Source organism: Melozone crissalis, unplaced genomic scaffold (genome assembly GCF_028551555.1).
Source record: "Melozone crissalis strain CALT ecotype California unplaced genomic scaffold, PUWL_Pcris_2 ptg000068l_1, whole genome shotgun sequence".
Lineage (NCBI taxonomy): Eukaryota > Metazoa > Chordata > Aves > Passeriformes > Passerellidae > Melozone > Melozone crissalis.
The window spans coordinates 4897264-4918688 of NW_026535846.1; the positions used below are offsets into that span (position 1 = coordinate 4897264).

The following is a 21425-nucleotide window of genomic DNA, read 5'->3' on the forward strand; positions in this document are numbered from 1 at the left end:
CTGGTTTGTCACACATGGCTTCATCTCCTCGTTCAGCAGACTGGAACACCAAGGTCAGGCAAATAAAGCTGGGGGGAAAAGCCCAAATTCTGAGTAAAGTGGCCTTAAATCACTGCCACCAACTGCAAAGTGACAGAGCAGGAAATGGAAGGGACTAATCCACCTTGATTTGCATGAATTGGATTCTCACAGGTGGGTTGGGATTGCTGAGCCAGCCCTGGCAGAAATCCTAATCCACCTGGCCCAGGTGGGCAGGACAGGGCTGTGGGACTGGGACACCCCAGCACAGTACAGAGCCCTGCTCAGCACACCCTGCAGCCAAGCCAGGGCCTGTGGGTCTGTCCAGGGACTGTGGGTCTCTCAGGAAGTGGAGAAAGAAATCAGTGAGCTTGTCCAAAAGCAAGGAGAACCCATGGATCCAGCCTTCCACGCCCTGCCTGACCACGGGTCCTTGCTGCTCCACACACTCTTTGTGCCCCATGATGCAAAGGCAAATCAAGGCTTACAGCTGCCAGGCCTCCGAGTTCAGGTTATTCCACATTACCCAGCCCTGCAGGAGGCCGGGGAGCAGGGGATTGATGCCCTGCAGGCAGGGTGGGAGGTGTTTGCAGTGCCTGTCAGCACACAGGTAAGAGCAGCTGTAATTGCTGCTGTGCTCCAGCACACAGACACAGCCCTGGGAGAACACTCAGCTCCCAGCCCCTGCAAGGTCCGTCCTGCCAAAATCCCTCCTTGGGAGCTTCGTCTCAGTGGCACCAGCTCAGGGAGAGCACAGGCTGTTCCTCCTGTGCACAAAGCATCTGTGCCTGCCTGAGCTGCTGCCTGCTCCTCAGCTGGGGAGGATGCTGAGGGAGGGACAGGTTCCTGCCAGTCACAGGCTCACCCAAATATTTATCTCTGCTAAAAGCAGCCTGGATGCAGCCCAAGGCTGGTTCTGGTGGGAGACATCAAACACAATGCACATGAGTCAGGGACAGCACATCTGGCACTGCCTGAGTGCTGCAGGAACAGCAATAAAGAGCCAGCAGACTCCAGCTGCTGAGTTATTTGTCCTGCAACAAGGCTGCAGCCTCCTGCCATCCCCAGAGTGCCAGGAGGGTGCCAGGGATCACCTGGGGCTGCTCTGTGGTCGCTGTTGGTGCTTGCACTCCTTTGTGCATCAGGGGTTCCACGCTGAAGGATTACCTCTTTTTAGAGAAGGATTTTGGAGAGTGATGGGGCAAAGCAGGGCAGGGCTGCCAGCATTCAGAACATTTCTCTGATATTTTATTGCTGCAAGTATCTGATGCAAATGTCCTTTTCCTGGCAAGATTCCTCCCCTGCCTGCTCCCCCCTCCTCCCTCAGAACGCTGGTGCCAGTAATTCTGCTGTGACTTCCTTGCTCCCAGGGCTTTCCTGCTGGAGATTCCCCTCCCCTCTGGCCTGGGGCTGGTGGTCCCTGCACTGTTCTGTGCCAGGAGGAGGGAATGGCCCCAGCAGGGCCTGGGATGCTGGCAGGTATCCCTGAGGGATTCCAGCTGTCCTGCCAGCACAGAGGGGCTCTGGGAGCATGGCTCAGCCATTCCTGGGAGTCTCTGATCCTCTTTTCCAAAGTGTGAGCCTGGCAGGTGCAGGGAATGCTGGATCCATGTGCAGGGAAGGGCTGGATCCATGTGCAGAGAATGGGAATGGCTGGATCCATGCACAGTGAATGCTGGATCCATGTGCAGGGAATGCTGGATCCATGTGCAGAGAATGGCTGATCCATGCACAGGGAATGGCTCATCCATGCACAGGGAATGGCTGGATCCATGTGCAGGGAATGCTGGATCCATGCACAGGGAATGGCTGGATCCATGTACAGGGAATGCTGGATCCATGCACAGGGAATGCTGGATCCATGTACAGGGAATGCTGGATCCATGCACAGGGATCCATGCACAGGGAAGGGCTGGATCCATGCACAGTGAATGCTGGATCCATGTGCAGGGAATGCTGGATCCATGTGCAGGGAATGGCTGATCCATGCACAGGGAATGCTGGATCCATGCACAGGGAAGGGCTAGATCCATGTGCAGGGAATGCTGGATCCATGCACAGGGATCCATGCACAGGGAATGGCTGATCCATGTACAGGGAATTCTGGATCCATGCACAGGGAAGGGCTGGATCCATGCACAGGGAATGGCTGATCCATGTGCAGGGAATGCTGGATCCATGTGCAGGGAATTCTGGATCCATGCACAGGGAATGCTGGATCCATGTGCAGGGAATGGCTGATCCATGTGCAGGGAATGCTGGATCCATGCACAGGGAAGGGCTGGATCCATGCACGGGGAATGGCTGGATCCATGCACAGGGAATGCTGGATCCATGCACAGGGAATGCTGGATCCATGTGCAGGGAATGGCTGATCCATGTGCAGGGAATGCTGGATCCATGCACAGGGAAGGGCTGGATCCATGCACGGGGAATGGCTGGATCCATGCACAGGGAATGCTGGATCCATGTGCAGGGAATGCTGGATCCATGCACAGGGAATGCTGGATCCATGTGCAGACAGACATTTCAGCACGTGCTGGATCCCACTCCTCCCCATCCTCTCAGGAAGGAGCCCTGCCCCAGGATTGTGTCCAGCATCACCTCTCTCTCCATCCCTCTCACAAATGGATAAGCACACCCTTCAGCCAGGCAGAGTTTGGCATGAAGGCATGGACAGAACCTTGGAGCTGAAGGTGCAAATCTGCAGTGCTCAAAGGGTCGTTTTGATCACTTCAGAAAATATCACCTTGCAGAGCAGCCCTGGAGAGAGGCTTATCACTTTAACTTCCCTGATTAGCCCAGGACACCAATTTTAGGCACTGTGAAAACAGTGGAGGTCAAATTTACTATGGAGGGCAAGGACCAGTGACTCAATTTTCCTTATTCTTTATAGTCACTTTTCACCTTGAGGAACAAAAGGTCCCAAAGTCAGAGAACGTTTGTTCTTGAGTCTTGCCAAAGCCTTTTCTTTTTTAATAAGCCATCATTAAAATCTGGGCCCTTTGCCTTGACAAAAGAAAAGAATATCTTTGTGTACACTTAAGTGACAGGAAAGAGCCTGTGAGGCAGGCCTGGTCACAGATAAAGGAATTCCGGACATTATTCCTTGTGCTCCGAGGGGTTGTGACATGGGATTTCCTCTCCAAGTGGTAAATAGCCCTGCAGTTGGACAGCAGGGTGGGGCCAGCCCTGGGTTCTTTCAAACCAGGGGAGATGAAAGCAGTTCAGGAGAAGAAAGACGGGCTGGGTGCATGTGCACAATGAATCCCTGGGAATGGCTCAGGGGGGATCCACCTGCTCCAAGCTTTGCCCCCAAAAACTTCCCAGGGGTTTGGGGTGCTGCCAGCTGGGCTCTGCTTTGGGATGAACAGCTCAGGGCACAGCAAAGCAGGTTTAACTCCAAGGAGTAGCCTCTAACCTCAGCACCTGATGTGTTCTCCTGTCGCAGACATGTTTTATGAAAAATCTTTTTCTTAAGATTTTTCCTCCTGAGAACCTGGGAGGCCTCAGGAACAAAATGTAAACAATGATTATCTGCTGCTGTGGAATGCAACAGGTGCATCTGTGATTAGGTAGTCTCATGTAGTTGTTTGTAATTAATGGCCAATCACAGTCAGCTGGCTTAGACACAGAGCCCAAGCCACAAACCTTTGTTATCATTCTTTTCTATTCTTAGCTAGCCTTCTGATGGAACCCTTTCTTCTATTCTTTTAGTGTAGTTTTAATATAATATATATCATAAAATAATAAATCAGCCTTCTGAAACATGGAGTCAGATCCTTGTCTCTTTCATCATCCAAGAACCCCTGTGAACATTGTCACATTCTCCCTGGATTTGTGGGAGACAGGTGGGATCTATGGGAAATGGGTTTGCTTTGGGATGACTGTATCATTCCTGCCTTCTCTGAAAGCTCCCCCTGCATGTGTGGGACTCTGAGTGTCCATCCCGGGCTGGAATAGGATCAGAGAGGGCACTGAGGGTGGGATCCCACAGCTGTGAGCTCCTCCAGGAGCCTCACTGGGATCTGGAACCTGAACGAGGGTTCTGTGACTGAGAGCTCCTTTCTGTCCTGTGCTGAGTCATGGCCAGGAGTGGGGTCAGCATTTTTGTCAGAAAACAGAAGAGCTGGAGCTGCAGATTTTATCCTCTTCTCATTTTAAATCAAAAAACATTCGACTTTGGATTAATCCTTTGCAGGGTGGGCTCACCAAAGTGCCCTGAGTTTGGTCAAGACAGAAGGAGAGGAACATAACTCCTGTGCTAAGGGAGACAAGAACTTTGAGCTGATTTTATATTTGGATTTCCTTTCCTCCCTATTCCTGTGGCTGGGGGGGTCAGCAGAGGCTGCAGATCCCAAACCTCCCAGCTACAGCCAGGCTTAATGAGAAAGGGAAAGATTTGCACATTACAGCTCTCCAAATCCTCAGCATTCAGGTCTTCAACAATAAACATTCATTTAGGGATCAGCAGTGGAACAGAGAAATTAGCATTTTGCAGGAGTTTGTAAAGGGCAGGGTCCTACATGAGCTTTGCATTGCCTTCTGCTTGAGTGTAGATATCTGAATTATTTTCCCTTTCATCCACAATGGGACCTCGTGTCAGCACAGGATCAGAGTGGAGAATCCCACCTGGAAAATGGGGATGTCAGTGAGGTCACACTGCAGCTTGCAGCCCAAGATGCAGTTTGGATGAGCTGTGAGGATCTGGTTCCACTGGTGAATAAAACCCCAGGGAGGGCTGGAGAGGTTGAAAACCTGGCTGTGTTCTGCCCCCACTGCATCTCACTGGCTTGAGAGAGTGTGTCAACTGGGTTGGAGTCCTTACAGAGCACAAGGAGGGCTCTAATCAAGCTCAGAACTGGAGAATTCCAAGGAAAAATGCCAAATTTTCCTTCTTTCTCTGTGCCTCCTTACCAACCACCCACATTCTCCTGGAAACCGGGGAAAAGAGAAAGTTGCCCTGTTGGCTGCAGGAACCAAATACCACAGCTAAAATTCCTCTATGGCTGCTCTGAGGAACAACAAAGACAGAGAGAGATGAATCATGCAGAGAATTACTCATTTCCAAACAGTAAACAGGTCATGCTCAGCATTGTTAACTCAGGGCTGTCACTGCTGTGGGAGTTTGGGGAGGGCAGGGGAAAATCTGTCCTTGCTCAGGAGTGAAATGATGGGAACCAGGCTGGAATCTCACCCAAATATTGGCACTTCTGCCACTTCAGGATCACCACAAATTCCTGCTTTTCTGATATCCTGGTACAATCCATTAAATCTCACCAGATAAACTGTATTTTCATGGCCAAAGGATAAACAACACTGAAAAATGAACAAACAGAACCCTTTTTAGAAAGATTTATAAGAAGCTAAACAGGTCTAATACTGAGTTAAGGGACTCATAGTTTTAAAACAGCTCAGCTGAATATGGAATACAAAAATTTATCTGCTGTCCTTCCTCCTGTGGTGATGTGAGCAGGGGAGAGTTTCTGCTCCATCACAGGGGAAATTGTCCTTGAACTTCAGTGCCATTGTGGATGAAACATCCCTTAATTTCAGAGCCATTGTGAGGGAAACTTCCTTTAATTTCAGTGCCATTGTGGGGAAAACATCCCTTAATTTCAGTGCCATTGCAAGGGAAACTTTCCTTAATTTCATTGCCACTGTAAGGGAAACTTTCCTTAATTTTGGTGCCATTGTAAGGGAAACTTTCCTTAATTTTGGTGCCATTGTGAGGGAAACATCACTTAATTTCAGTGTCATTGTGGAGGAAACATCCCTTAATTTCAGTGCCACAATGGAGCAAACTGTCCCTTAATTTCAGAGCCATTACAAGGGAAACTTCCCTTAATTCCAATGCCATTGCAAGGGAAACTTTTCTTAATTTCATTGCCACTGTGACGGAAACTTCCCTTAATTTCAGTGCCATTGTGGGGGAAACTTCCTTTAATTTCAGTGCCTCTGTAGGGGAAATTTCCCTTAATTTCAGAGCCATTTCCCCATGTCAGGATCTCTCCCTGCTGCCTCTGCCTGGCCTCAGAGGGCTCTCCCTCTGCACAGATGTTCATGTCAGCACAGCAGCTCCTGTGAACAAGCTTTGCAGGATTGGGGCTTGATCCACAGCTCTTTTTACTCTCCAGCAGTGTTTTTCTCCTCCCAAAGCTGCTTCCATGCTTTGACCTTGCTCTAGGGCCCAGAAGAAATGCCTCACAATTTTCCTGAAGGCTCTCTTTATTCTGATGGCTCCTGTTTGAGCCACTGCTATGCAGTTAATGCTGCGCAGTCCTTTCTACCCTGAGACCTTCCAGCCAAGGGTTTTACAATTTGGCAGCTGAGGTTTCAGCCTGAAAATTCATCCCTGTTTTTTTACTCTCCCCCAAGAGCCTGTTTTCAATTGATATAAACATTTTGATAGCTTAAGAGTGCAACAAAATGCTGAGGCTCCCTTTCCAGCTGGAACCCAAGAGTGTTCCTGTGGCTCCAAGTGTTGCTTGTTGTTGGCTGTGCCAGTGGCTGGGCTTGGCTTGGCCTGGCCATGCAGATCCAGGCACCTCTGGAACCTCCTGGCACACCCAGGGAAAATTCAAACCATTTTTATGTGCTTTTCTAGCAATTCTGTCTGCCTGCAGGGTGTTCTTCCCCCTCCTGCCCTGCCACACCTCACAAACACCCCCATGATCAGCAAGGGGCACCAGGAACCTGCTGGTTCCTTCAGCACATGCAGAAACCCCTGAGAGCCACAGGTCACCTCTGCCAGGCCAAAATTCACGTGCAGCACCAAAAATTTTAAAGTTTTAACCAAGACAAGAGGGAGCAGAACTCTGAAAGAGGAACCCCAGCAAAGGCTGGCTCTAGCTTGATAAGCTGTTTGTTTATTCTGCAGGGTCTCAGATCTGGATTTCATTTCTGGGATTAGTTCTCTGAATTCTGAGTGCAGCAAATCAAGGCTGTATGTGTGGAATCAGGATGGAAGGAACCTTTTTAATTTAATTGCCTGCATGGATTTGCATTATTCTTTCATCTCTCACCTTGGTGCTTTTCTCCTCCTGAATTCAAATGGTGACATTTTTCTTTCTTGGTGACATCCAGTTTTCATTTTGCTTTCATTCAGTGCTCACTGAACTTTCATCATTCCCTTTTTTCTTAGTCATTTCCATATAGTTCAGTATTCCTTACCAGGGCTTTGGATCCTCTGCAAGAGACAGGCAGGACAGAGCTCCAAACCCTCCTCATTTAATTACTTTTAGAGTCATGTTTGTTGATTTTGTTAACTACCCAGCATCCAAATGAATTTTACTGTTCAAAGGGCAACTGTGAATTTTGTCTGTCTATGGGAACTGCAAGAAACTTTTGGGATGAAGAGGTGAGATTTTTAGGAAAAGCAAACAGTGGCGTGGTTGTTTCTGCTTTGAAATCAATATTAAAAACAGAACCAGTTTGGGGTTTCATAAGAAAAAAAGAAAAAAAAAAGCTTTTAATTAGGAAATTACGCTGTGGCAAAATCCTGCATGGAAAGTGGCTGGATTAGAAGCAGTTTTCCAGGAAAGCTTCTCCAGCCAGGATGGTGTTTCTGGTCCCATCCCAGCGATGCCATGACCTTGTTGTTGGGATGGAAGTGTGGGATGCAGGGGACACCACGTTCCTTGGTGGAATCTGGGATCTGGATCTGTCTCCCACTACCGGGGGCTGCCCTAAATACCCGGCTATTTTTAGATGAGTCTTTTTCTGTTGCTGCTTTCCATAATAAGAAAAACCTTTGAAGGATTTGTGTTTTTATCCCTATGCACAAGAGGAATTAAAATAAATAAATAGGCCTTAAATATTTAGACATGAAGAGAGAAGAATTTCCTGCCCAGCTCTGGCCGAATGGCGTAGGTGGCTTTAATGTGACCTGGGGCTGCTCCCAGTACCTGGCAATGTTTGCTTTTCTTGGAAGCAGCTGCTCTAAAGCACCTTTAAAATCAGGATCCCACAAAGCAAATCTGCTGTTTCCAGGTCACTGTGCAACCCCCCTCCCTGAGCCACAGTTTTTCCAGATGAGGAACTGATGTGCTGCGGCTCAACCAACCTGTTAGAGAGGGAATGGCTCCAGGCACGGCAGAAGAGTCCTGGCAGTGTCTGAGCACCCCCAAATCCACCCAAAAGGCAGGATCTGGCACTAAAAACACAGCCTGGCTCTGGGCATCACACCTGGACTGTCACCCACCTGCTGCCCCTTCTCTGGGCTGCTCCCAGACACCAAAAATGCTTTAGCACCAAACCTTTGTGAGTCAAGTGAGCTCATGTGGGAACCTGCGGGGGACAGGAGAAGGGATTTTTGTCAACAGGCAGCCATGCTATGCAGACTTGATAAATATGTGCAGTGCTAATTCGAAGCAGATTCCTCCTTTGCCACGAGCAGAATTCCTCCAAAGGCTGCCATCAAAAACATTATGTCACAGCTGTGGAGAAGCCTCACAAACAGGGGAGAAGTTGGGGTCACGTCAGGGTAGGAGTGCGGCAGAGGCTGAGGAAGCGACTGAAGCCCTGCTCCACGGCCTGATGGAGTTTGTCATTAAGAAGGATTTCACCAAATGATTTGCAGCCAGTTCCCTGGGCCCAATTGGTACTTTCCAGCTTAATGCAAACCAGTGAGAAAACCAGACCTAGTTAGGCCCAGCTGGTCGGGGAGGCTGCAAGGCAACAAACCTTGCCCGGGGCTGTGGAAATGTAACTGAAACTGGGCTTGGTTTTAAGGAGATGGTTAGGTTCCCTCTCCCCATCTCAGCAAACAGCTTTTATCTTGTCTCCCAAAATAGCAACCTGCTATCCTTCAAAACAAACCAGAAAAAAAGGGAAAACCTCCTGAGACAGGCACACAAAGCCGACAGAAGTGGAACACGGAGCTGATCGAAAACAGATTCTGCATCAAGTCCAAAGTCAGCTTCAGCCCATTGCTTCTTAATGGGTAGAGCTCAGAAACTAAGAAAACAAAGTAATTACCCACCGAGCAGCTTTTACTGACACTGAGCATTCACATGTTCCTGACACGTCCAGCCCCTGTATTTGCTCAAATCCATTTCTGTTTAGTGTGGCACATCAATTGACTTGACCTCAGGAGGCTCTGCCTCATTTGCTTCTGGATTTATAGCTCAAGGAGAAATGGTCCAACAATGCTAACAGGGGTGGGCTTTTGTTCTGCTTCACCCTGGCCATCCACCGTCCCTGCTCTGATTTCAGCTCCATCCCTCTCGTGGCCTTCCCCTGGCCAGCTCCTTCTGCAGGTCAGTGATTCATCACACAGGAGGACACAGATGTTCTTTACAAAGAAGCCTTTCCATGCAGGCTCATTTTTTTTCTTAGAAAAGAGGGCTGGGGATGAGGAAAGAGATGGAGAGCAGGAAAAAAGGCCTGAGAATGGGGATTGCCCAGGTTCCACCAGGGTTAGTGTGGTGCTGCCCATGGAACACAGCAGCGTCTCCAGGGAGCAGAGATCACTGCTGGACTCACACCAGCAAGGCTCCAAGCAGGAAACCTCGGGGAATGTGGCCTGAGGAAAGCTGGGGTCTCTCTGAGCAGCTTTCCCATAATTATTTGGTGTTCCCTGGGCAGTCATGTTCCTTGAAGGCAAGTTGGATTTAGCCCTGGAGCACAGTCAGAGGTTGCTTTGCAATTTACCCTCTCGTCATCCAGCAAAACTTCACCCAAATTCCTCTGTCAGTGCTTGCATTTCTTGGAAAACATCCCCAGTCCTCTCTGAGGTCTGCTCTGGGGACACTTCAGAGTCCAGAGCTGAGATACCCACTCTGCCTTTGAGGGAGCACCAAAGAAGTTTGGAAAGGGAAGGGTCCTGTACCCCGAGGCAGGCCCTGCTTGGCCACTCAGCAGGACAGCAGAGGATCCCCAAATGTGGCAGCTGGGGCTCTCAGAGATTGTTTGGGGAGCACCAGCAAATGGGACATCTTCCAGCACTTTATCTCCTCTAATTCGAAATTTTCCTAAAGATAGGGCTGGCACTTCTGCTTCCTTTGGGAGGTGAGTTACACAGGCTGATGGAACAGCCTTGGGAAGGTTTCCTTTCCGCTCCCCAGACTCTTGCCAACAGAAGGAGCAGATAAATGATTGCCTTTGGTATCAGACATGCCATGATTCCAGCCTCTCCTGACAACCACTCCCATTTCCAACAGTTTTATTATTGTAGCACCTAAAGGCCCACTTATGAGCCACTCCTGATGATTCCCATCTGTTGGGCTTAAATTTTATTTTTCCAGATCTTATAAAGCTCATTCTGTCCAGGGTTTGAGGATAAGGTACGGGATTTCCAACACTCTCATGATGGAACAAGGAGAAAATTTGGGAATCACAGATTTAGTCTGCAGACAGTGGAGGAGGGACGTGAGTGAGCATCCTTCTGATCTGATACATCCAGGCAGAGGCTGAGTGCTGGCAAAAAAGACCAAAAAATGCTTTCAAAGAAACACACACTTTTTGCTAAACCACGGTGTCAGGGATTTTGTAACTTCTCTCTCTTCTTCTCTGGCCATTTTAATGTCTCTCCAGGGGATCCATGTTACAGTTATCCAAAGCCTTGGTCTTAGGATGAATTACCATCATATTTTATTATCAAAGGAGAAGCTGACGCACAGGACAATGATTTAGTTAACTGGGTATTTGGAAATACTGTTTCACTTGCTGCTATTGCCTCATGTTACATGGAAAATTGCTCTGGAAATGAATGTCCTAAGAACTGAAATACCCAGGCCAGGTGAAGTTCAACGTTAGCACCTCTCAAGTGGGACTTCATGTGGAGTTCATGCTGGGCAGTGCTTTAATTTGTGTGCTGTGGCCCAGTGAAACTTCATTCACCAACCTCTTTAACCTGAGAAAAGTTCATTTGCATCTATTTGCTGTGAATTTATAGGAGTGTTACTTTTCAAGCCCCAAAGCTGTGGTTCTAAACCGAGTCTGAATGCCCTAAATTACTCTTGGAAGTTGTGTCCTGATTGAAAATGTCAGGGACTGGGTCAGCTCTCCACAACCAGGGCAGATTTTCCACACGTGGGAAACCAACTGTTGCATTGAACTCTGGCAAAAATTTCAGTTTCCCACTGACAGCAGCTTGCATGGAAACCTCAGGGAAATCCCTCCTTAACATTTTCTGGTGCCAGTTTCAATCCTGACCTCTGCTGGCAGCTGGGCTCAGTTAGGAGCTGATGCCTGCCTGGGTTATTGCATTGCCCCTGAACACTGAAATAAGGCAGTTTCTTATCCTCAGAGAGATAAAACCTGCCTCAGATCTCTCTGTGTCCCACCTGCAGTTCATCACTCCTGGTGCACCTTGTCCCTTGTTTGGGAAGTGCCACCACAGTAAAGGAACCACCACAGAGATTTCCAGTCTGCCAATAACTGATTAGTAAGGAAAAAATTAATATTAACTTATCACAGCCACACAGAAAAGGAAAGAGTTGGTGGTTTTCTGAATCTGATTTCTTGTCACTTCAAAAAGAAATGATGAAGAAGGTCTAAAAGTTTATAGAAAACCTGTTGAAAACTTCTCTACTACAGCTCTAACTTTTAAGAAGTCTACTTTCCTCAACAAAACATCCACCCTGGAGTGTAGGCATCTTACCAAAGTGTAGGCAAGCCCTTTATTCCAGGCTAAAAAGTCCAGTGTAAAGAGTGAAGCTGGATAGCACCAGGAGGGAAATCACTGGTGAATCCATAGAGATTTACTGCTTGTTTTTGCATGGGAGGAGCTGGCTCATCTCAGGATGGATTTCAAGAGTGACTGATCCTCTCTGTGTACATGAGTAGGTTGGGGAATAGTTCTTGGAACTGAGTCAGCCCAACAATTGCTTTCATTATTTGCAGCTGTACAAAACAAATAAGTTGGAGAGAAATTTCGAGAGGTGCCAAGTCCAATCCCATTGATGTGAGTGAGCAGTGTTTAGTGCTGCACACATGAAGCCCATGAATTACAGCTGATGACTCCTCAGCTTCACCTGTCACCTTTGCTAAATGAGCAGATCTGATGATACTCCTCAAAATAACAAAGTAATTAAACTAGAAGCGTTTTAAAGTGTTCCTTCCTTAGCATCCACAGTAACTACTCACCACATACAAATTGCCTGCTGAGAGGGGTTCTGATTAGATTAAAGGCAGCTCAGTGCAGAGTTTGGACAAGCTGGAACCACAGCTTGGCCCAGGTCTGGTGTCTGTAGCTGTGAGGAACAGTTGGGCTGACAAGCCATAGAAACCTCCAGCTCTTTCCATCCATACTCACACAAACCACCAGGAGCTCACCTGGGGGGACAAATCTGAGATGGCACAGGGACACAGGGAAGCCTGGAAAGAGCCCAGAGGAGGCAGGGATAGATCACAGAATATCCTGAGATGGAAGGGACCGACAAGGATCATCCAGTCCCAGCCACAGACCCCCAACAATCCCACCCTGATTGACCAAACTCTCCTGGAGCTCTGGCAGCCTCGGGGCTGTGCCCATTCCCTGGGCCAGCACTCTCTGGGGGAAGAACCTTCCTTATCTCCAATCTAAACCTCCCCTAGCCCAGCTCCAGCCATTCCTGGGTTCTGTCCCTGTCCCAGGGAGCAGAAGTTGGTGCTGTCCTTCCACTCCCCCTTCTGAGCAAGCCTTCCACCTTCCTGTTTTCCTACCCAGTGCTCTGGAGACAGGGAAGAAATCCTGGCTGTGTTCACTTCCAGAGAAATGCTGGAATAGCTCTGGAGTGCAGGAAGTGCTCCCTGAGCCCCCTGGGAGGAGGGGAAGGGCTGGGGTGGGCAGGGGGAGCACGGGGTGACCCCAAAGCTTTGTCCAGCTCTGGCCAGGGCTGCTCCCCTTTCCTGAGGGCTCATCCCACAGCCCCTGGGTGCCCTCACTCCTCTGACCCCCAGCTTGGCGTGAGGAATGTGCCCTGTCCTGGAGATGGCCAGAGGAGGAAGGAAAGCTATGTCTGGAGCGCTGATGAAGTAATCCTGTCTGGGAATCATTGGAAACACTGATCTGCAGCCCTGCAGCTTTTCTCAGGAGACCATGCTGGGGGGGAGAGGCAAAGACAGCTTCATACCTCACATTTTTGGATTTTTTTTTGTTTCCCCCTAGAGTCTTTAGGGCTCCTTTTTTGTGCATCTTGTTCCCACTGGGTCTGCATATTTCCTAATCATGGAGATGTGCCAGGTCCTCTCTTTCCCAGAGGAATTGCCATAATTTGGATCAAGAAATAACAACATTCCCAGCCTTTTTTCCATCAACATGAGATTACCACATTTCCTAAATACTTCAAATTGTGCTTGAGTGCCTGGCAGATGATTGCAGATGTTGCCACCTCCTTTCCCAGATTTCATGTTTATTTTCCATGTAGATCTGAGTTCCTGGCTTATCAGCCAGTCCCAAAGTGAGGACATGTCCCCTCAGTCCCCAGCTCAGCAGCAGCACGGGCTGGTGACATCCCTGGCACAGAGGGAAACAATGGCCCTGATTAATGAGCTGCCACTGCCCAAGACCAAACAATTTTGACCTGGAGCTGCTTTCTGTGACCCCTTCCCATAAATCTGCAGCTGATCCAGCGATCCAGGTCACAGCCAGCCAGGAAAGGCCATGGCATTGCAACTCCAGGGGCTGCCTTGCAGGAGGTGCAGGTGAGCCCCAAAGGTGATGTTTGGGTTGCAGAAAAGCCAAGGAGAGGTCACAGGGTTTGTGTGTCAGCACCCAGAGCAATCAGGTGGCCTTGCTGATTGCTGGAGGAAACCAGGGCGACCCTGTGCCACCTCAGCAGGAAATGCTGATGCATCTGTGGCTGAGGAAAAGCCTTGTAGGAACAAATCCCAAAAGCTGGGCCAAAGCCTTATCTTATCTGCAAACACTTTCTCCACTTAGCAGTTGTTTTTACTGCGTTGTTGTTGACGTCTCCCCGCTCCAGAGTAATGATTTAATTTTTCGTTGTTGTCACTTTGGATCATTTACACCCCAACTGCTGCCTCTGGCTGAGCCACACACGACTTCCATTTGCAGCAGGCACAGAGGAATGGCTGGGAACTGCTCCTCTCTCTCTTGTGACTCAGCTGAGCAAATCCTGCCTTCCCTGGCTGGGAAAATCAATGGGAACAGGAATCCTGTTGCTTTGCCAGAGGTACTCTTGGGTTAACACTTGCATTTGAATATCCTGAAGGAACCTTTGCCATGTCTCCTGATGAGTTTGTGATTGCTAATTTAATTTTGGATGAACTTCTTCAGCTTCTGTAGGAAGGGAAGCTCTGGCTCTGGCCTGGAGCTCCTCAGCTCTGTGCCCACCCACAGCAGAGCCACCCTGGGGGACTCCTGGTTATTTGGACATGGAAAACCACAGGAAGAGAGGCTTCTAGTAACCATTCCCCTCAAACAAACAAAGGAAATAGAAAATCTTTAAAAGCTGATGAACCGTTTTCCTTATAAATAGTTCAGCTGGAATAGCAGGCAAGGGAGAGAGTCCTGGCCAGAGGTGGTGAGAGGCTGAACCCCTTCTCACCTCCTCCTCCTCTAGGAAAGGTGGTTTAGCACAGAGGAGATGCACAGGAAAAGATTAAGGGTTTAAAACTTCACTGACAAATTATTATCCTCAAAAGACACATGGAGAACTGAGAGAGCAAATAACCTGACCCAAAGCAGCCCCCTGAGCACAGGAAATGGGAGAGAGGCACTCACAGCAGGTCTACAGGGGAAGCTTTCCCCAAGCACTTCTGACCCACACATTCCCCACCTGCAGCCCATCATGGGGGCCTTTGCCCTCTGCATTGACTCAGTTCCCATCAGTGCCTCAGTACAGAACTCAGCAGCCAGCAGAAAAGACAAAAATTGGGATTTTTTTTCTCTGACTTACAGCCAAGACCTTCCCCACAAGAGCCTCCCTTCCCCTCTGCTGGGAAAGTCAATGGCAGCAATAACATTTCATTTAGAAGATCTTGCATTGTGCATAGAGAGCACAAAACATTTCATTAAAGTCGAAGAGAATCAAAAATCCTATGTTCAAATTCACAACAAAAAGAGGGGTGGAGATGAGTCTCTTTAGTTATTTGCTACTGTCTTTTTAAACCTTTAAAAATAATAGAAAACCACTTGAGTGTAACAAATGAAAGCTGATTCCAGGAGCTGAAGACTTAATAAAAACACCAAATATTGCAAGGCTTGTGATCCAATAATGCTGGCAGTGCTGTGGTGCCTTCTCTTTTCATGGGGGTAACCTTGAAATAAATCCTAAGATGATTACAGGCCATTGGTTTAAACACACATGGCTTTTCAGTGAATCCCTGAGCTCTCCAATTCCAGCAAAAATAGATTTCCTTGGGGATAGAAGCATGAAAATGCCCTTTGAAAGGGACACCTGCTCATTTCCAGGTGTGCTCACGCTGTACTGGTGATGAGGTGCCCTGGCAGCTGTGAGGGGAGAGCATTGTCCCTTTCTGGGAGTCATTCCTGCAGCACGGTTTGGAGGGTGTGCCTTGCCCAGGTTTTCCTGGGAGGAGAGGACAGCTCTGCCTCTGCACCCCCCTGTCACTGGTGGTCACCTCCCACTGGTCACAGGGCAGGGTTTGGTGTCTGGACAGCCCCAGTGTTCCTGAGGGTTCCTGGAGCTTCTGGTCCAGGCTCAGGACTTGGGCTTGCCTCACAGGAGCATCCTCAGCAATGGCAAAACAGATTTTAAACGCTGAGGCAATGCAGAGGGCAAAGGCCCCCATGATGGGGAATGCAGCTGTGGGTGAGAAGTGCTTGGGGAAAGCTTCCCCTGTAGACCTGCTGTGGTTTGAGTGCCTCTCTCCCATTTCCTGTGCTCAGGGGGCTGCTTTGGGTCAGGTTATTTGCTCTCTCAATTCCCCATGTGTCTTTTGAGGATAATAATTTGTCAGTGAAGTTTTAAACCCTTCATCTTCTCCTGTACTGTCACCCTCCTTCCCTGACTCAAATCAGCTCCAAACTCTGACTTCCAAGGGGCCCTGAGGTGCCCTGGGCCCAGCTCTCTGCACAGGAGTGCCTTTACACACGTGAGGAGTCCATGGAGCTCACCCATGTGCACAAAGCTGTTTGTGTCCCCAAGCCCTCATGCCATCCCTGCCCTAACCTGCCTCATTTTGCTGCCAGCACAGCCCTCTCTGCTCTGCCCTGCAGTGATTTCCTTGTCATCTGAAGCAGAGGCTGTGTGGGCTCTGCTCTCCCTGTGGCCAGAGGGGATCCCCAGATCCTTAATCAGGGACCACACTGAGCTGTCACTGAGCCCCACCCAGCCACAGCCAGGCTCACAACCATCTGTGAGGGCTGTGCCAGGCAGAGCTGCAGTGCCCAGAGGATGCCTGGAGGAAGGCTGTTAGAATTAAGAACAGAGATTAAAAATACTTTTTATCCATGCTCACTGCTGGGCCCAGTATGGAGCATCAGGCTGTGCGTGGGAGGGATCTCCCTGTGCCAAGTGAGATGGAGTTGGAAACCATCTGACAGAGAGGTGAGGGAGGTCACCCATTACCCTCTGCCTGGGGAGCCTCCCGTGTTTAATGTTGGCCCTGCTGCAAAATCAGATTATCCCAGGAAAAGCAGTTTTCAATATATTTTTCTCCCCTGGATAATGTATCAGTCAACCTTTCACATTTGGCTCCCGAGGATTTGTGGTTGTGCTGTGTTTGCGGTTTTCAGCGCCGAGAGCAGAATGTTAAAGCCTGAACTGGAGGTAGGAATGAACTCCCAGACCAGAAATGGTGCAGTGAGGCTCTGGGCAGAGGCTCTGTCCTCACTTGTGTTGGGGTCTCTAGCTGCTCACAGTGACCCTGAGAAGAGTTAGAAAATCTCTTTTCCCAGCCTGGTGCTTGAGGAGGGAGTCAGGGCTCTTGATTTCTCGCTCTCAAGGTTGTTTATTGTATCTTAACTATAAAATTCTTTCTCCTGTCCTGCCGAGGTCCGTCCAGCAGGACAGTTCCAGGCACTCTGCCTGCCCCCAGGGCAGTGTTATGTCTTTATACTAAAAACTACCTGTACAATGTTTACAGTTACTTTCCAATACCTATCACCTATGTTAGACAGTGAGCTTCTACTCTAAACCAATCCAAAAGTGCCACCATCACAGCAGAAGATGGAGGCCAAGAAGAAGAAGGAGAAAGGCTGGACACACACAGATCCCTCCATCTTGCCTCCCAAACCCCCATACCAAGAACCCCAAAATCTACTTTTTCACCTTGTGATAAATTTGCTGTTATTCTACCTAAACTGTTGTGGCTTGCTGATCTTCATCTAAGGTTGGTAATTTACTCCATGGGTCATAATCAAAACCACAGGGGCATTCTGGGCTCTGTGCCAGGGTCTCTGAGCCCCCTGGCAGAGGTCTTGGCTGCTCAGGACAGCCAGAGGGGTGTCCTGGGTCCTGAAAACCTGGGCTCTTTCCAGGGGCATCTCCAGGCTGGAGGTGCTGCTCTTGTCTTGCTGGTGCCAATGTGTGCTGGCAGCAGCCAAGGCAGGCAGGGAGTGAGGAGCCTGAGCAGAGGTGTCCCTCCCCTGAGCAGCCTGTCCTTCCTCCATGGCTCACACAAGGGATGTGCTGCTGAGACCCCTTTGTGCTGCTGAGAACCCTTTGTGCTGCTGAGACCCCTTTGTGGCTCTGAAGGAGACAGAGCCTCTGCCAGACCTGCAGGATTGTCACTCCAGCACCTCATCCCAAACCACGCCAGGGCATGGATGCTGCACCAGGAGCACACCCAGAGCAGGGTCAGCTCCACAGGGGATGGCAGGGTGCCACAGCTGTGGCACCCAGGACTCTTCTTGTGGCTCTCACAAGGAGTTTTGTTGTGGTCATGACACAGTAATGACAGCTCACTTTTAACTTTATGTCCCTTGTAGCCCTAGAGCAGGACCAAAATTATTTATCAGGGAGGAGAGGACAATGTTCTCTTAGCCTGGGCATTGGAATCTGAGCAGTGCAATCAGAGCACTTCAGCTGCAGCAGGACCCAGCCCAGCAGGTCTGCCACCCCACCCTGGGCAGGCTGTGGGTCCTGGCTTTAGGGACAAAGGCTGGGGAGCAGGGCTGTGGAAAAGAGGGGGTGCACTGCCAGGAATGTGCTTGATTCTCCCTTGCAGCATCCTAACACCTTCATAAAGGTGTGAATCTCCTCAAACACACATAGCAAATATGCAAGTGGAGCAGATCCATCCTCCTCATCCAACACACCCTGGGGCTGTCCCCAGCTTTGCCTCCTAAAAGTCAAGTCTAGCTCTAAAGGGGCCAGGGCATGTTAGGGATATTGTGAGGTCTCACTCTGCCTGTTTGGCATTAGGTGTTCTGCCCTAGCACAGCCTGACCTTGCCCTTACAACTCTCTCTGTTTTGCCCTCAAAATGTTCTTTTCCCAGCCCACTCAGCAGTGGTGTGGCAGAAGGGGCACAGGCTGTGTTTATATAAACCCTCTGTCACCTGCCAGCAGAGACCAGATGTGTGTGGCACAGGAATTCTCCTCCTGTCCTCTGTGGAGTAGAAAAGCACTGAAATTCCACTTTGCTTATTCTGTTCTTCAGCTCCTGAAGCCAAAATAAACTTTGGGCAAGAAGTAACTCAGAAGCAAAACCAGAATAATTGAAAAATACTTTTCTTTCTTTTAGCAAGAATGGTGTCAAATGTTGTAAAAGCCTGAAGATTCTGCAGTCAGAGCAGAGCTCAGGCTCTGACCCCAGACCCCCTGACAGTGCCACACTTGCTCATGAGAGCTCCAGAGGCACCAGCTGAGCCCCCCCTAAGCCCTAAGAACAACTGAAGGCACAAGAGGAGAGAAATAATTTTGTTTCAAACCCCAGGATTTTCTAAGTCCTGGCTGAAGTCACAGCATCAACAGCCCAGAGCAGATCCTGGGAGAGCTACAGGGACCCCAACCCCCCTCAGCTGGCAAATTCATGGCATTTGACAGACAAATTGGAGGCTGTTGGCCATATCCTGGAGCATTTTTGCAAAGCTCAGCACAGTCAGTCTGAGGGAGCTGTGAAATGCCTCAGCACCATGAGAGAACCTGTGCCAAGCTCAGCCCATTCCCAGTGGGAATTGGCTCTGCCTGGAAACCAGAGGGGCCTTGGAGCCAAGAGCAAGGATGGGCTTGCCTGGCAGTGGCTCCTCCTGCAGAGTTTGGGGCTTTTTCTGTTGGTTCTCAGCTCAGTGTGATGCTGCTCCCTGTGTGTGCCATCCTGAGGGTGTTGAGGAATGGCAGTGCTTCCCAAATAAATGGGAACTGCAGGGCTGGAGCCCGCAGCTGCTCTGTTTGCCCAGCATGCCATGGAATGGCAGCTTGGGGGTGCTAAATAATGTCACACAGAGCCACTGGAGGGAGGTGGGGTTGGCCAGACACCAACTTCTTATTCTGCAAAGGACCTTGGAGATGGAGCAGGGAAAGTGGGCTGGATCTGTCTCCGGTGGCCAGCACTGGTTCCAAGTCTCAGCCAGGGTCTGTAGGGAGGGTCAGGGGCTCCAAGGGCAATCCAGCACCGTGGTGCCTGGGCAGGATCCCCTCTGGAGGACTCTGTGGTGCCATGAGGTGATTTGGCACCTGCTGAGTTCCTGACAGGAGCTCCTGGAAGAAGCCAGAGACTCCAAAGTGGGAGTGAGTCAGTGCCCACGCTGATGCCAGGCAGAGAGCAATTTACTGAAATCAAGCAGCTCAGAGATGAGAGCAGAGAGGTGGGGGCAGGAAAATCACTGCTTCGTGCAGTTGAAAAGTTAAAGCCTAGTGTTTCTCTCTCTGCCAGATATGTTATCTCCCTGTCTGCTGCAAATAATGCCCGTGCTGGGAGCCCAGGGAGGATTTCAGGATTTCAAACTTACCTTATCAAGTTTGAGGCACAGGAGAAGAGAGAAATCTGAAGAGCAGGAGGGGAAAGAAAACACGGCTTTAATGTCAGAGCTTTGGAAGTGGAGATCCTTATCAGAGCCTGGTTTCTCCTCTCCTTGATTGTGTTACTTTGAATTTGGACAAAGCAACCGGCCTGACCAACCTCCACTTCTGGTTCTTCTCAGTTTCACTTTCTGAACATTGTCTCATTGTAGATGAACGCTCAGATTGTCCCTGGGGACAGTTCCACAGGCAGGAGACATTTCCTGGGCCAGGAGATGATGAGAGAGACCTTTGTCACTGCTGTCATTAATGCCCCTGGTCATCAGAGCCCTGACAAAATCACAGATTGCCCAGGGAGCATTACCCCAACCACAGTGCCCACAGAGCCTGGGGTTCAGCTCAGATGCAGGATTTGGGAATGGTCATTTGGGAATGGTCATTTGGGAATGGTCATTTGGGAAACATCAGGTCTTCCACTTTGCCTTTAATATCACAGCTACTTCACAGAGCTGCTCCCCAGAATTATTGTTTTCTCTTCTCCCATCAATTAAAATGTAATGTATGAGCTCACCCATCAAATTACTTCCCAAGGACCTGACTCCTTCCATTTTTATATGTGTGCAAAATCCTTTTGACACAGATCTGTTCTCCTAAATCTGCAATAATTCGGTAATAAAGCTGGCTCAAAACACTACTGGCACAAATGCAGGTGCTTGGTGTCAGAAAAGAAAGAGAGGAATAAAGGAAACAAAAACAAACTGAGGGCATCTCCTGGCCAAGGATAAATGCAGCACTGTGTGGGCCCCCAAATTAGGAACTATTTACAAAACAAAGAGTTTGTCTCGAGCGCATTGTGCTGCTTTGACACCACTGAATAGCCGTCTAAACTAGTGATGGTTTCTTCCTTTTTTTGGGTCAGGTCTCGCTGAGGAAGAGCTTCTTCAAAAACCAAAGCTGAGCATTTCCAAGGACCAAATTGTCATCTCACCAGGAGACACCCTAAAAATAAAATGCTGGTAAGGATTGCTCCAAAAAACGCTGGATTTTTGTCCTTGTGTTGATTGGTTTGGCCCAGCAGAGCTCCAGGACAGAGCAGAGCCTGATGCTGGGCCAGCTGGGAGCTGGGGCTGTGTGGAGGGAGCTGGATGGGCTGTGACAGAGCAGGGAGCAGAGTCTGGGGTCAGCTTGGCCAAGTTCTTTGTGTTGTGTTGTTCAGGGGCCCAAGCAAAGCCCTGAGTCAGCACAGGGGAGAGCTCGTGGGAGTGGGACATGCTGTGCTTGAGAACATGGCTGGAAATTCTCTCTGAAATAGGGGCAGATTCATCTCCTCCTAAAATCACTCCTTTGCTCCCTGTCCATCAGGAAACAACAAAGATCACCAGGAACTGCCACCTAGCCCATCACAGACACTTAAATAAGCAGCAGTCACCGTGTGTACATTCAAAGCCCCAGCCAGTTTAAACATAACATGTTCTTTAAATCAAATTTAACCAGGACTTGTGAAAAACCAAAGTGCTGCTGCTGTAAATCACAGCAGTGCCTCAGTCCTGGCACAATGTGTGCCACCAGCCATGCAAGGACCAGCAGGATT

General features: G+C 49.3%; 1 protein-coding gene across 2 annotated transcripts in view; it reads left to right on the forward strand.

Annotated features, from left to right (window-relative positions):
- Positions 1-21425, forward strand: part of LOC128945886 (vascular endothelial growth factor receptor kdr-like) — a 125895-nt gene that overhangs the window by 15237 nt on the left and 89233 nt on the right. For both annotated transcript variants that reach the window (XM_054289789.1, XM_054289790.1), the window contains exon 2: positions 20754-20850. In XM_054289789.1, coding sequence (XP_054145764.1) covers positions 20754-20850 — 97 coding nt within the window. The remainder of the gene's footprint in view (positions 1-20753; positions 20851-21425) is intronic.